Source organism: Capra hircus, chromosome 3 (assembly GCF_001704415.2).
Source record: "Capra hircus breed San Clemente chromosome 3, ASM170441v1, whole genome shotgun sequence".
NCBI classification, from domain to species: domain Eukaryota; kingdom Metazoa; phylum Chordata; class Mammalia; order Artiodactyla; family Bovidae; genus Capra; species Capra hircus.
In genome coordinates, this window is record NC_030810.1 from 109350847 (window position 1) to 109367560 (window position 16714).

Here is a 16714-nt window from a genome sequence, read left to right on the forward strand (position 1 = left end):
TCTCATTCAACATTTTTGTGATTTTGGCTTCTCTGGGCCCTGCTGTCCTCATCTGTAAAATAGGGGTAAAGGCACACCGCACGGGGACCTTGTGAATATTAAAAAGGACAATAAAGAGTTTAGCATGAAACCTGGCAGATCCTTAGCCTTTAACAATTATTGTTCACGATAAATTCAAATTGTCTAGAGAGCTTCATGCTTAAGTCACATGCATATATATGGTGATTTCACTGGTAGGTGTTTATTTTGACTTTAAGTGCTTTCCCGATGCACTGTGGGAGGTAGGACTGCTGTGCTGCAAAACTCCAATGGGAACAATGGCCCCAGGGGTGGCTCAACATGGAAAGTCTGGGGAGGAGAGAAGCCTTTTCCTTTTAGTTTCTTTCCATAGTTTGATTATTTTAACTCTGTAAACACATGACTTTAACGTTTTAAAGTGGCAATGGGATTTCTGGGCATGGAGAATTTGGGCTTTTTGTTGGCTTGTTTGGTTTCTATTTTGTACCACTATTTATTTTTTTTTTAAGCTTAACTAATAATATACTCTCAAGACATTCAGTAATTTAGAAGTTATTCAAGTCAAAATTAGTTAGGATTTTGGGAAAAGCCCAATCAGAAAGCATTTGTTAGCAGAAAAAGAAATGAACACCAACAGTAGGTTTGGATTCACTGTTTACAAATTACATAATCTCATTAAACCTTTGTTTCCTCATATCTGTAATGCAGCTAATAATCTCAACCACATTAGGGTATTTCAGGTATTAAATGACATACCGTGCAAGTAAAGGACCCAGTGCAGTCTGGCGTACAACAGATTCTCCAAAAAATGGTATGTGCTTGGTTGTCAGTTGTGTTCGACTCTTTGTGACCCCATAGACTATAGCCCACCAGGCTCCTCTGTCCATTGGGATGCCCAGGCAAGAATACTGCCATGCCCTCCTCCAGGGGACCTTCCCAACCCAGGGATTGAACCCAGGTCTTCTGCACTGCAAGCAGATTTTTTACCAGATGAGCTACCAGGAAAGCTTCCCCCACTCCCCTTCCCCCCAAAAATGGTACCTACGACCATTTTTATTATGAACAAGTTGCTGTCCCAAATTGGTGGCTTACAACAGGTTAGAATTAAGATGCTGCTTAAAATTAACAATTAAATTGGAGTTGGTATTAAGATTAGTAGTTAGAGTCTATAAAAGATTAGGGTTAGGGTTGAAATTGGAATTCAATTAAGGTTAGAATTAAAACACATACAAAGGTTTTTATTAAGGATAGGGTTAATTAAAACTGGATAATAGAAATAAGAAGCAGTATGAGGAATCTTGGGTTACTTGGGTGGAACATTAAAGAGGAAAGCAAATGTGGAAACCTGTGTAGAATTTACTGATAAAGAAAAAGTCATACAGAGGCCAAGGGTTAGAGGGCAAAGCAGAACTGAGCCAGGGTTCGGAGGTTTTCTCCTGCAGGTGCTCTCACCCCCCTCCTAGATGAATATGTAGTATTCACCCCACTCAGGCCAAGTTCCTGCCCTCCTCCATCCCCAAGAGGAGCCACGTGGGGAAAGGAATGCCCTGGGCCCACACAGCTGCATCCAGCCCAGAACTGGTGCCAGAGCCACATTCCTCACCCCCAGCCACCCAGGCTATTGCTGAGTGGACAAGGGCACCCAGGAGCCAGCCTTCTCTCCACTCCCCTTCTCTGCTCCCCCCAGTTCTCACTGCGGTGACCAGTTCTTGAATCCCACAGACAACCCACTCTAGACTCTGTGCAAGTCTCTGGGGTACACTGATTGTGTATCATAGCATTTTACAGTGAAAAGTAACCATAGTGATCACAATGCAACATGGATACTTTTATTTTACCTGTGTTCTGGCTGAGGATAATCCTTGCAGTTCAGGCTTTCTTTGTAAAACTCTATTCCTAGGGACTGTGCTGCCCCTAAGAGGCTGGGTGCCCAGGGACAAAGAGCATTAGAATGGTTAGAGGTAAGGAGCTATTCCAAATGGATCCATCTGCCTCTGCAGGAGACATGACCCTTTCACTCTGAGATAGCCAGGAGTGAGAATTCCTCAAAGTGGACACTCCCAGAGAAAAGCGATTCTCCTTATCCCTCCTGCTCCCATGGGTATATCTGCCTTATTTATCCAATACTGTAACCCCTCTACTCCACAGCTGTGTGAACACAGAAGTCACCTAAGTCCTCTGTGTTTCATTTCCTTTATCTGTTCAACAAGGGGTATTCATTAGGTAATCTTGAAGGTCCCTTACAATTCTAATATTCTTTTATCCCGTATTTCTAAAAGCCAATGACTGCTTCATATTCCCAGACCCTAAAGTGCTGCCAAGATGATGCTGATGATGCAGAAAAGAGAGAAGGAACTAGTAGGAAAAGAGCATTCCAGAGTCTCATTTGCTCACGCTTAATACTCTCCACAAAAGCTCTCCCCCTCTCCTCCCACCCTTGGTTCTCTTCCCTTGCAGTTACAGTAGAGGGTGGGGCCAGACCAGCAGAGTCATTAGAGAATTAAAGGACAGGCAGAAGCGGATCAGCAGAGCAGCAGATGGAAAAGGTGATTAGTTACAGAAGCTTGGGACCTAATCCTACATCCTAGCGTCCCAATCCCACCCATCCCCACTCTCATTCTCCCCAACACTAACCTGTCCTCTCTTAATCCCACTTAGATGATCTTTAAAACTTCTAGCTCCAAAGATAATACTCTTTATCCATCAAGACTCTTTAACTAGGATAGCATGATTCTTCTCTGAAGCTTCTTTCTCTCTTTGAAAACACACCCACTCGTTCCTTTTTGCTGCATGACTAAATTCACGCCAACCTAATCCCACCTTAGTCAGAAGGTCCATTTTCCCCTGTATCTTCCCTCCTGCCTATCATAGCACAGCCTCTCCTCTTTCTTACACCAGGTGTCCTTATTGTATCTTTCAAGCACGCTTCCCCTTCCATCTCTGACTCAGAGATTTCAAGGTATCAGAGAACCCCCAGGGAGACAGAGAACCCCAATGCAGCAGGACAGTTTGGGGTCACTGAGATGAGTCAAGGCAGACAAGTCAGACAACCCAAGGTGGTCAAAAACTGTCTTATAAATATTTCTTAATAACCATCCAGACACTGAAGAAATGTTCAAGAGGTAGGCAGAGCTCCTCTTCCAGAAACCATGAGCAAACTCCACAAACAGTTAGAAGAAAAACAGAGGGGCAGCTTTCTGGCTATCCTTAAGGGTCTCCCTGGAGAATATTCTCTCTTTTCCTCTCCATCAGTGACTAACATTTATATAGAGCTTTACTGATTACAGAGTACCTTCCACATCCTTGTTCCCTGGTGGCTCAGAGGTTAAAGCATCTACCTGCAATGCGGGAGACCCAGGTTCGATCACTGGGTCAGGAAGAGTCCCTGGAGAAGGAAATGGCAACCCACTCTAGTATTCTTGCCTGGAGAATCCCATGGATGGAGGAGCCTGGTAGGCTACAGTCCATGGGGTCTCAAAGAGTCGGACATGACTGAGTGACTTCACTTTCTTTCCACGTCCTTGTCCTTGAGTTACTAGGGGACAGAGACATTAAGTCCATCACAGACAGCTGCAAAAGCTGTCTGAGAGGGAGAAAGATTCAGTTCAGTTCAGTTCAGTTCAGTCGCTCAGTCGTGTCCGACTCTTTGCGACCCCATGAATCGCAGCACGCCAGGCCTCCCTGTCCATCACCAACTCCCAGAGTTCACTCAGACTCACGTCCATCGAGTCAGTGATGCCATCCAGCCATCTCATCGTCCCCTTCTGTCGTCCCCTTCTCCTCCTGCCCCCAATCTCTCCCAGCATCAGAGTCTTTTCCAATGAGTCAACTCTTCGCATGAGGTGGCCAAAGTACTGGAGTTTCAGCTTTAGCATCATTCCTTCCAAAGAAATCCCAGGGTTGATCTCCTTCAGAATGGACTGGTTGGATCTCCTTGCAGTCCAAGGGACTCTCAAGAGTCTTCTCCAACACCACAGTTCAAAAGCATCAATTCTTTGGGGCTCAGCCTTCTTCACAGTCCAACTCTCACATCCATACATGACTACTGGAAAAACCAATAACCTCAATAACCTCAGATACTCAGATGACACCACCCTTATGGCAGAAAGTGAAGAGGAACTCAAAAGCCTCTTGATGAAAGTGAAAGAGGAGAGTGAAAAAGTTGGCTTAAAGCTCAACATTCAGAAAACGAAGATCATGGCATCTGGCCCCATCACTTCATGGGAAATAGATGGGGAAACAGTGGAAACAGTGTCAGACTTTATTTTTGGGGGCTCCAAAATCACTGCAGATGGTGACTGCAGCCATGAAATTAAAAGACACTTACTCCTTGGAAGAAAAGTTATGACCAACCTAGATAGCATATTCAAAAGCAGAGACATTACTTTGCCGACTAAGGTCCGTCTAGTCAAGGCTATGGTTTTTCCAGTAGAGAGCGGGAAGATTACTCAAACATTAAAGATTAGCATGGTGATGCAGAGTCAGTGCAGAAAGGGGAAGGACCCAGAAGTTAGAAGACAGGCACCCAAATCTCTCATCTAGGGACAAAACTGGCCTTCCAGGATTGGTTGTTGTTCTGTTGCTAGGTTGCGTCCAACTCTCTGTCACCCCACAGACTTCCCTGTCCTTCACTATCTCCCAGAGTTTGCTCAAACTCACATCCATTGAGTCAGTGATGCCATCCAACCATCTCATCCTCTGTCATCCCTTCTCCTCTTGCCCTCAATCATTCCCAGCATCAGGGTCTTTCCCAATGAGTCAGCTCTTCCAATCAGGTGGCCAAAGTATTGGCACTTCAGTGCAATATCCAATGAATATTCAGGGTTGATTTCCTTTAGGATTGACTGGTTTCATCTCCTTGTAGTCCAAGGGACTCCCAAGAGTCTTCTCCAACACCACAGTTCAAAAGCATCAATTCTTTGGTGTTCACCCTTTTTTATAGTCCAACTCTCACATCTGTACATACTACCCAAGAGACTAGAGGGCATTTCAAAAATCTTATTATTCCATGTCCTGGCCAACACTTGTGTTTTCTACTATTGTCAGTCTAATCTTGGATAGATCAGTTCATACCCTTTGAATCTCAATTGCACCTGTGTAATAAGGATTGTACCAAATATTTTCTAAAAAATACTCATATACGTAAAATTCTTTGATTCAGAGATTCTAAAATTTAGGAGTGTATACCTAAGAGGTAAGTTGGAGCAAAACTGACTCAGGAGGATCTCTTTCTGAGATCTACCAAGACTGCTCCAGAGATCTTCAATCACAATTAAAAAGAAAGAAAACCCTGGGGGCTTGGAACTCTTGAGCCAAGAGCAAGCACAGACACCCTACTTCTCTCATTCATCTTATATCTGGCCTCAGGGGCAAGAACTGCATTGGCCACGTAAGGTCCTTAAGAGAGTAGCTTCCTGAGAACCTACAGATCACACCATTCCCCTAGAATCTTACTCACTAAAACTTGAAAAAGGAAGGATAAGACCCTCTGAAATATAAAGAAGAAACATATTGGAAAAGGTTGGGAGTAAAGTCGGGGAATGGAAAGGATTAAGGGACGAAACCACTGAGTTGCGTGGAAGGCTGCTCAGTTCGGCAGAATCTGAAGGGAAACCGCTGCTTTTAGACTGGGAGTAATTTCTTTGAGGGACTGAGGGAAGTGTTGATTCCCATGGCCTGGGGGCTTGCTGGAAGATGCCTTTCAGAGGAAATTGCCTGGGGCCACAAATTACTGCTGGACGTCTAAGTAGGGGCGCTTTCGTCAGAGGAACTAGGGATGTTAGTGCTTTGGAAAAAGACCAGGGTAACTGGTTACCCATTGTAGAGACGTCCCTGGGCACACTGTTGATAGGGGCACCCTAGGGGCATCCCACTCCTGGGGATCCCCAGTTGCCAAAGGAAGGAGGGCGGGGCTGGAAGCTCTCGGGCTAGTGGGCACGCCCTTGCCCAGGCCTGCAGTGGCAGCTCCCGCCAGCTGGCCCCAGGCCCTGCCCGACTCCCCTCCCTCCACCCCAAGTCTAGGAGGGGTGGGCGCCGGGTCCCACTGCTGAGCCAGCTCGCTCCCTCTGCTCCACGCCCGAGCCGGGCTGGTGGAGCTCCCGGGGGAGAGGGTGGAAGGCACCACGACGGCGCGGAGGGGGTGCGGCAGGCGGGGGGGAGTGGGGAATGCGGCAGCCGGTCCCCCCCGCGCCCAGCCCAGCCCCCCGTCACCCCCCCTCCACCTCCAACCGAATGGTTTGCTCCGAGCGCCCTATTTAATCCCCGCGACTGCAGCAGCGCCGGCTCCCTCCCGGTCCCCGCCTCGGCCCCGGGCTCCTAAGCGGCTCGGGGGCGCCCTTTCGGTCAGTGGCGTCGTCTACCCCCCTCCCCAGCTCCAGCCCCCAGGGACCCAGGCTCGCCAGCGCCCTGCCAGGGAGCCGGCCGGGAAGCGCGATGGGGGCCCCTTCCGCCCTGCCCCTGCTCCTGCTTTTCGCCTGCTGCTGGGCGCCCGGCGGGGCCAACCTCTCCCAGGACGGTGAGTGAGGGAGGGGGCGGCGCCAGGGGAGGTGGGGAGGGGCCGGGGCGGGGGCTCCGACCGGCGGAGGGGGCGGAGGGAGCCCGTTGGCTTTGTTTGGAAGCGGGGGTTCGAGTCGCCAGCCGCTCCTGATACCCTGTGTCTGTCTCCGAGCATCCGTGTCTCTGTGGATCGTGGGGTGTGCCGCGTATGCCCCCTCCTTGTACACCGTCGAGTGTGTCTGCGTGTGAAGTCGCAGATTTGGGTCTGTTACAAGCCGCCCGGGGTCTGGTTGTGTTGCTGTCCGTGTGCGTCTGGGTGTGCGCGTCTGTGTTGGTGTCTGGCTGCGTTTCTGTGTCAGTATCTGTGTGTATGTCTGTGTCAGTGTGTGTTGGGGGCGGAGTGAGATTTGTCGCTGTTTCAGTCAGGGCGTGTGTCGGCTGTTTGTGTATGTATGTCTGGAGGGGTTGGGTAGCCAGTGCGGTCCCCTGAACTGCTGTATGCAAACATTCCTGCTCCCTCGACCGTCCCCCCACCCGCGGCGGAGCTCCAAGTGGGCACGGAAGGGGGCCTGGGTGAGGCTGTGGAGGGGGGCGTGGGCAAGGAAGTGGGGGGCTTCTCTCTGGAGCAAAACAACAACACTGGGCGGAGAGGGCCCCCGGATGGCAGTGTCCCTAACGGTGGCAGAAGCTGGGAAAAGAAACCCAGACGGGAGCGGAGGAGGGGGAGTAGCGGGAGGGAGATTGGGCAAAAGGAAGGCTGAAGATATTTGGGGAGGAGGATGCATGGAAAACCCAAAGCTTTCCTGGGCTGAGAATTGATTTTCCAAATTTGAGGTACGGTGTCTCGCCTAGCCCCCTCGGCTTCAGTCGGGAACTCAAACCTTCTTGGGTTAGTCATGGTAGAGAAGTGAAAGAAGAGAGTGGGGGGAAAACGGAGGCGGGGCCAGGGGTGAGGGGGCTAGGGGCCCCCTCCCGCCCTGGACCGGGCTATGTAGGTCAGCGCTGTGGGGGCACCTCAGCTTTCTTAAAGGTTGCTGACGCTTACTGGGGTGGCAGGGGACAGTTTGTAGGGAGACCGGGAAGAGAGGCACAGCTCAGAGCCTCAGGTCCCTGGAGGAGGGAGGGCAGGCGGTGAAGGGACTAAAGGAATGCATCCTCCAGTCTCCTCCGCCCCAGGCAGAGGCGGACTGGGCTGGGGGAGGGGGAGGGGGACCGGGACCTCTGCGGAGCCAAGGGATGTGGGGAGAGTGAGGGGGAGGGTGGTGGCCTATGCCCGGCCAGATGCCAACGAAAAACAGAAAGAACCGCAGGGGAGGAGAAAGGGGAGGCGGCTCCTGGGCGATGGACCCAGTGGCCAGCAGGGATGGGCACAGGGCGGGGCGGGGGTGGAGAGGGGAGGGGTTGAAACTGGGGAGGATGATGTAGAGAATTTCATCTGAAGGAAACAGGCGAAGAGCCAGGGTGCTGGAGGAATACTTGCTCCATCTCGCCTGACCTGCTCCCCAAGTCCTATCTCCATCATGAAGAAGGAGCTTCTGGTGTTATGGGGACACTGGGCAGCTTGCAGGCTGGCTCCTTCTACTCTGTATCCATTCACACTCCCCAAGGGAGTTCCTACACAAGTCACCACAGGGCAGAGGCCCGTTCTCTCCCCTATGTGGAACCCCCCTTCCCCTGGATGGCTGTAATGATGACCCTACTCACTGAGGAGGTGAAGAGAGTCCTGCGGGAGGGCAGGCTAAGTGCAAGGCAAAGGAGAGGTTGCTGGGTGCGGTGCACATACCCAATAAGGACTCTCTACTAGGTCTTGACTTTCACCTGCAGCCCCTGGCCTTCCCATTCTGCTACCTGTGTTTAAGAGAGGCAAGTGTGACCCAAACGCCTCTGTTTGGCAATGGGAACTGATGGGGCAGGCTGGAACCTCAACAGAACGAAGTCATCCCAGAAAGCTGTCAGCTCTTCAACTCTAGGATATAAACAAACACTGGAGAAGAGAGTAATCTGTATACTAGCCAGTTCTTTCTTCACCAACTGCACTCTTCTTTCTTAGTCCTCAATCTGGGGGCTCAGCCCCTACTCAGGCTTAAGATTTAGAGGAAAAGAAATGATTTATCCTTATATATACCTCTCATAGCAGTGGCTTGAGGGAAGAGTGGAAGCCAATACATTTTGAATGGAGAATGTCTGGAGGAGGGATTGAGAATTTGGAGATGGTTTAGAAGATCTGTTCCCCAAAAAAAGAGTCAATCAAGCATCATTGTCCTTCTAGAGCATTATCTGTCCTGACAGTGGACGTATGTCTGGTTGTAATGTCTCAGGATGCACTGACGCGCAAGAGACACAACCATGTACCATCTTCTATCCAAATTAATTCTGCTTCCTAGCTTTGGGATCAAAACAGGCCCACTCTGATGTGGGAAGCAGGTGTATAGATTTAAAACCCCCAGGGTGGTGGTCCTGATGACCATTCTGCCCAGGCTCTTACAGAAGGTGTGTCTAGGACCCCTGACTTGGGGTTCCTGAGGGCCCTGGGCAGGGAGCTCAGTGGCAGCACACAGCTCCCTGGAGTACAGCGTACACTTTTTTAGATTTCATCAGACTGAACAGAGATTGAGAGGCTGGAGAAGGGCAAACAATTGTTATCTGAACCTGACCACTAGTGCTGTGGCTTGAAACTCAGGAATGGTTTAGACATTCTGAGTGAGCCACCTGCCCCTTCCTTCTCACATTTCTCCCCTAGTGTTGGCAGAAGTTGGCAGTTCCAGGTTTGGGGGATTACAAGGCCCGTGAACTTAATGTATCCTGTGGTTGTCTCTCTGGTGAGCTGTTCGACATTCAACATTGCGACCAACCTCCCTGGGTTTTTCTTTTTCAAATTTTTTCCAGCACTCTGTGAGTTGATCTGGTACAGAAACAGACAGGTGGGCAGCTTCCCTTTCCTTCAGATCAAGATGTAGCAGTTTAACCTTGGAGTGCACTGCCTCACACATGAACATCTTTCCCTTCCCAATGACCTTCTGTCCACTGCCGTCCATTCTGCAGCCCCCTGGCCAGCTGCCCAGTGTAGAGATCATGCCCAATGTGCCGGAGAAGTCCAGCAGGCATTGCTCTAGCGCTGCCCACGGATCTGCTTGGCAGACCTACTGCACCCAGTTTCTTTTCCTGGTTGCAGCTGTAGCTGTTCTCATTCTGTTCTCTTCCCAGTTGCAGCTGGGAATCCTTGGGAAGGAGATGCTCTCCCTTCAGACATGGCATTTTCTGGCACAGAGAAGCTGGAAGTATCAGAGAGACACTGGTATCAGAGTTTAGTTAATTCCATACAGAACCAGTCTGTCTGATGTGGGACCCAAGCTGTACATATCAACTGCCTATTCCAGCAGTTACACCAAAGACTCTGTCCTGAGTTCTCCCTGGGGCTCAGCAGCACCGCTGGGCTCGGTAGTTCCGCTGGCACAGTGGTTTTCTCACTTTTATCTTTAAAGATGTGAAGGTTCTTTATCAAATAAATAAAACAGATCAAAGGAAAACTACTCTTTTGGAAACAGATAAATAAGACCTGAAACCCTCCTGCCCTTCTTCTTGACTTCCCCTATATTTCCCCTAATCCTTAAGGCACAGAGGTTCTGCTACGTACGGTTTGAAATCCTCTACCCTAGACTGACAATAAATGAGACAGTTCACTATCCTTAGTTTCTTGTTCTCTCTCTTCCTCTCTCTCCTCTTCCAACTGAGCAAGAAAGGAGGTCCAAATCTAATTTCAACAGTGCCTTGTTGGAGACAGTCACTATTCACTTGAAGAATGACTCATAGTTCTGCAGCCATAAAATTCCACAGATGGCATCTTTTTGGTGTTCTGGTCACTCTGAAACAGCAGACCAGGTCGTTGTGCCATTGCTCTGAAAATTCTTAGATGTGATTGTGGTACCCCTTGCCATCGCTGCTTTCTTGGAGTCCAAATAATATGTACTGGAATCAAAAGCTTCTTGTCCTTAGGTCACAAAAAATAACCTAAGGAAAAAACCCTCACAGTTATAATCGGAGAAATTAAACCCCGGGGGCTGAAGCTAGTCACATTCTTTGTTGTTTCGTACTCCAACAGAACCAAGTCAACAATCCCTTTTTTGTCATCTATTTCTCAGTAATGGAATTTTACTGAAGAATGGTAATCTAGGCTCCAGGTTTTCCATGAATGCAAGCTGTAGAATGCACCAATTCCTAACTGACTACTGAATGAAAAAGCCAGGGTATTAGAAAGTTTTGGTAATCATATCTTCTCCTTTCATCTTTTATGCTACAAGTTAACACCTCCCGTTTCATCACTGGCTATAGGTCCATGCACTGGAACATTGTGTTTCCAAGATGAGGTCATGTCCTAGAGACCCATCCATAAACTCTGAGAATAGCAATCCTCATGAGAATGCTTATAAGAGATAAGAGAAAAACAAACCACTAGAAAAAAAAAGCCTGGAAAAGCAAGCCATCAGAAAAAGATTCAGGTCCCTAAGAACTCAGGCAAATTAAGAGCAAATACTCCATGTAACTAAAAAATAGGGAAGAACAAGTCTGGGATCAAAGACCTGCCTCTTGCAGCAGGAGAGATGATTTTTTACCAGGTCAGAACCAGCTGATGCTCAGGGATTTTACAACCCAAGTAGAAACCCAATCCAACCCTGTTCCCCCAAGGAGATCCATCCATTCTAGCACCGAGATAGGAGTCTTGAACACATGAAACTGCTGAGATTTTTCTTTTTTTTACAAAATATAAGCTCATTAAAGCTATATATTCTTCACTGAAGCAACAGGCACTGAAAGAGAGAGCTATCTGTCCCTTTACCAAAATTTCCCTAAGTCTAAAGAGAGTAGCCAAATTTCCCAACTAACACAAAGACCTCTAAGTCCTGAGGACAATGCCCTTTTTACAAGGCATAACCCATTATGCTTTGCCATGTATGATCAAGATTGGACTGTTCACATCAATCTGGGGTGCCTTAGCGCATTTGACTGACACATGTCATACCCTTTGTTTGTTGTTTAGTCTCTAAATCCTGTCCCACTCTTTTGCGACCTCTTGGACTGTAGCCCACCAGGCTCCTCTGTCCATGGGATTTTCCAGGCAAGAATACTGGAGTGGGTTGCCATTTCCTTCTCCAGGTCCCATACCATACCTAACTATAATACACATTTTGGCTTCCTTATGTCTGTTGTCTGTGAGGAGACACAGGCTTTGTGGCACTGTTTCCCACGTTAAAAGATACTCTTAATGTCATTCATAATTGGTTGCAGCAAATCAAAACTCTCTCCACCACCACTGATTCTTATGTAATTTCTATAATTACTGAGGCTTATGTTGACAAACTCAGTCCGGTGGCGGTCCTCACTTTTTTAGCACCATCTCTGGGTTGCATGTATGGAAGGTTCAAATAAAGTACTCGAGAAGGGCTTTTGAGAGCAAATGATGGGTGTGGCGTGATCCTAGCAGAAGCCCTGATGTCTGCTCTTTCTCGTTGAATTGTTTGCGATCTGGCTGCCTTAACCCATGATCCTGGTTTTCCTGTTCTTTGTGGAACAAACCACAGGTGCTTTGAGCTCTCCATGGTGCTAGCCCCTGACAGGGACACTCCAGGCTCTTCTTGCTGCTCTCCGTGGTCCTGCTCCCCATCCAAATTCCTAATCTCTTTACTCTCCACAGTGCAGCCCTCAAAACAGAGATGGGATTTCCCTCCTCCTACCACAAACACACACATGATCTTGGCTATGATTCCTGACTGGCTCTACCAGCAAGAGGGGAACAAGACCAGATCTGGAGAGTCTCCATAACCACCTAATCGCCTATAGGAAGGGGACAGGAAAAAAAAAAAAAAATTCTGAGGTAGAAAAGTGTTGTTTGCAATGTTCAGGAGATGAGGGCCTACAGTGACCTCAAATGGCCTCAAAAGAACCGGATGTTTTGTCATACATGGACTCATAGATTTAAAAACAGAACTACAAACAGTCGTGGCTTAGACTGAGACAGCATTGTTCATGTAGTTACCACATATACACTATACATGTAGAATGCAAAATGAGTCCTACTCAGTTATGAGCACACACCTCTTAACACCACTCTGAGCCTGACAACCGACTCAAACTGTCCTGTCGTGATACTCATTGTCCCTTTCCCCTCGGCCTTAGCAGTAAACGTAAAGACAGTATCTAGGTTGGTGCCTCAGAATAGATAATAGAAGAATGCAATATGGGAGAGGCATAGAAAATAAATACCAAATCCATGACTCATGTTCCTCATCATTATAGCCATCTTGTATAGACTAAATGGCCTTAATGTAACCATCTTATCCCAGAGTCCAAGTCCTTGGCCATATCTCAGAAGATGCATCTTTAAACTGGACTCTGCTACTCTTTTGGGTGATCTGCCAATAAGCTGATGACGTCAAGTGCAGCAAGGAGCCAAGAATGCTCAGCCCCTGCCAGTCTGAGACTAGACAGCCTGTTCCTCCCATCACATCAGAGCTATACAAGCTTCCCTTCCCCTCAGTGATGATTTCCCCCTGTCAATTCTGCATAATAGTTCATATAATAGTTAACACTTATGAATGACCTATACAGAGTGAAGCTGGAGAGACAGGTTTCCAGAATTAATTTCCAGTACCCCCCTTCCATTTCCTTATTTGAAACAAGGAGAAATTTCATTCCTCAAGGACAGGTAATGGAAGTGATTTATCTCCATGAGTGAGCTTTCAAGAAGACAGAATTAGGGTTATGGTAACAGCTGGAGTATCTCGCATCTACTCATCTCCCTGAGCCCCCTGTTCTCATAAAGAGCAGACATGTTTCTGAAAGGATTCTAATGCAGAGATTCCAGATTTGTTTTCAATATGTGTATCATTCTTCTGTGTGAGTGCTTACCTCTGGAGTTCTTTAACCCTCTCATCTCACTCCATCTTTCTCCCAGAGGTCTCCAGGAGAATGATAAGAAAGCTAAGTAACATAAAGAACTAAAATGTTATTTTCTCTCAGGATTCATTTTTCCTTACCCCAGCTAGACCTACACTAATTGTGTATTGATTGCTAATTATAAGCACCTTTGGCTCATTTACTTCCAGTTCAGGGTCAAAAAAGGTCAGACATATCACCTCACCCGAGGGGGAAAAAAAAAAGAAATGAAGGCTGGTATCTCAGCCATTCATCTCTAAGCTAACCATTACTTAGCCCTCTACTTCCTTCATGCAGCTGCAGATATCAGCAAGGTAGAATGGAAAACTTGTCCTTCCAACACCAGGTTTTACTGGGAATATGCAGATCCTTGCTTCTTGCCTTCATTTTTTCTTCTGGGATCTAGCTCTTTACTTCCCATTTGGATTCTAGAATTCCAGCCAAAGCCTCAGAGTGAAAAAGCTTCAGAAGGTGAACTGGTTTATTGAGTCTCTAACTTAAATACCCAACCCTCCTTGGAAACCCAGCAAGAGTCTAACAAATACCTAGACGACAAGTTACTTGAGACTTAGCCTAGCCTAGGTCAGTCTTTGAAGAGCAAGGTTTTTTCATTATCATAAAATGAGAGGACTGTTTTACCATCTGCTCCTGATCATTTGTCCCTCTGAAAATGTAAACAAAGCATGAGACAACTGCACTCACTTGTTCTTACTAGTTCTTACTTTAGTTCTTAAGGATGAGACATTTCCAAACACATATTATATGTTTCCTCCACTCATCTCATCCTATAATCTCAACCAAATATAAAAACCACCATCACTAGCCCATGGGCCTCACACATTCTCATTTATCCTCAATTGGTGCTTCATGCCAACTCTCTTCTGGTTTCCAAGCCCTGGAGTCCAGTGTCAGTGACAGATGGACTGAGCTCAGCCCTGGGGAGAAGAAGATTCTGGCCCTCTCCTGGGGAGTCTGAGCAGGATTCTGAATTCTGCTTTGAGGAGAATCTCTGAGTTTAAACCATATGGTTTGCTGGACAGACGTAAGGGGTTCCGATTAATAACGGGCTTGTGAAAAGGGCTCTGTATCTGGGTCATAAGAAAAGCTGTGTTTATAACAGAAAGAAAAAAAAAGGAAAACAGAGATACAAAGAGTGAAAACTAGTCATCATGTGTGTGTTGAGGGACACGTGCTGAAGGGGAAAAAGAGAATAACCAGGTTGAAATATATATGTATCTTGGGGAACAGAATAGAATGTACGTCTACTTTAAAGATGAGACACTCAATGATAGTTTAAAGAGAGGAGAACTTTGAGATGGCAGAATTAATGACCATTTCAGGGACTGTGATGTCCGCAGGCTTGAAGGAATGTATCTGTCTCACAAAAGAGGTAAATTCCCAGGAAGTCACAGAATAAGGCTAATTGAATAATGTGCCACTTGCTGCAAAATACATTTTTAGGTGAGAAAAGTGAAGAGAAGAGACTAAATCTCAGCTGGGATTGGCAGAAGAGGGGGACCCAGAGCAGTGTGGGTGTGCAGAGCAGAGAAGTTTTTTCTCCATGTGATGCTCCTAATCACTGCCCTGAACCTGTCACACACCCTGACTCTGATCACCCAGTGAAGGGAAACAGTAAAAACAAGTCAGTAAAATGAGAGCCGGCAGAGAGCCAGAATGCTCTCTTGCCTGACTTCTAACAAATTAAACTTTTCCACAGCATTGTCATCCCACCACACCAAGCCCTCAGCCTAAACTATCTACAGTGCGACATTAAGAGCAAAGGAGAATAAGATACAGCCTGTTAAGAAGGGAACTCATTCATCTGTTCAGACAGGTTTTGTGGCTCTGGACAATTGGGAGACAGGCTTTGGCACCTGGATGAATATTCCTTAGGGAATCTGTTCTTTACTTCTTCCCAATGTTCCTCGGCTTTTCTGCCCATTCCCAGTTCCTGTTTTCTCATGGCTAAACATATTTTCCAATAAGTTAAACTTAATTATGCTTTCATTTACTCCACACTGACTCTGTTATGTTTCCTTTCCCAAGTACGTTCTTAAGATGGGGCAATTCTTTCCCAAGTCTATTACAGACGTGTGAGAGCAATTATATACACTTAGAGAAAGGGTATGGACTTCCCTGGTGGCTCAGATGGTAAAGCGTCTGTCTACAATGTGAGAGACCTGGGTTCGATCCCTGGGTTGGGAAGATTCCCTGGAGAAGGAAATGGCAACCCACTCCAGCACTCTTGCTTTGAAAACCCCATGGACGGAGGAGCTTGGGGCAGGCTACTATCCATGGGGTTGCAAAGAGTCGGGCACGACTAAGTGACTTCACTTTCACTTTCAGAGAAAGGGTATGAAGTGCCTACACTTGGCTCAAGGGACATCTAAGAGTTCAAAATCTGGCCTCCTGACTCTCTGTTGCGTTAGAACACAGACCCAGGTCATATCTGTCCTGCTTTCTGAGGATGTGAACATGGTGGGAAGGGAATGAGGAGATGGGGGCGAAAGGATGCTTCTAAAATGTTTCAAGGTTGATTTCATGCCCGACCTTAGGGGCTTGCTTGAGAAATAAATGGTGAGAGTCAACCCCCTGCACAGAACCTGTGCTCCCAGCAGCTCTTACAAAGCCATCCGCTCTGCTGTGTCTCATCAACCCTACCCAGCCTCTTAGTACAGAACACTAGATGCCTGTCTGGAGCACACAGCCCAGTCCTGGAAGGCAGGAGCTAAGGAAAGGAAGGGGCTCTTTTGGGATTAGATCCCCTTCCTTTTTTGTCTCCCCACTGCAGTTCTCGCTACAACACTGTGTTGGCTCCAGAGGGGCTTGTTTGTGTTGGGGGCCAGCCCGGGGCTCCCTCCCAGTGCTAATGCACTGAGAACACTGACTCAATAGCAAATCAAAGCAACAGCTGTCCCCACCTCCTTCTCTGCCACCCACTTCCCAGTCTCTGCTCCTCAGAATCTTAACTAAGTCTCTGAGGGCCCCCCCTCAGCCTACTGCAAGCCCACTTCTGCCTCCAGATTTTTTCTGTCACTAGCTCAAGAATAGGATAAGCTCCTCTGCGGCTTTCTCCCTTCTAGTCTCTGTCTCCCACATCACAATCAGGTTAGCATCCCCCAGCTCTCCACACAGATGCTAACACTCACACAGCCCACCCTCCTCATCACCCTTTTAATTCCTAAGGGCATGGAAGCGGCTTCAGCCCCATGGCCTCCTCTTTTGTAAGAATCTGCCAGGAAGATGGTGACATCTGTAGGGTGACATTATT

The 16714-nt window shown here is 47.5% G+C and overlaps 1 protein-coding gene across 2 annotated transcripts in view; it reads left to right on the forward strand.

Annotated features, from left to right (window-relative positions):
• Positions 6277-16714, forward strand: part of CADM3 (cell adhesion molecule 3) — a 32374-nt gene continuing 21936 nt past the window's right edge. The window contains exon 1 of one of the 2 annotated variants that reach the window (XM_018046350.1): positions 6277-6532. In XM_018046350.1, coding sequence (XP_017901839.1) covers positions 6451-6532 — 82 coding nt within the window. In that variant the 5' untranslated portion in view covers positions 6277-6450. The remainder of the gene's footprint in view (positions 6533-16714) is intronic. The other variant, XM_018046351.1, reaches the window with a different exon arrangement.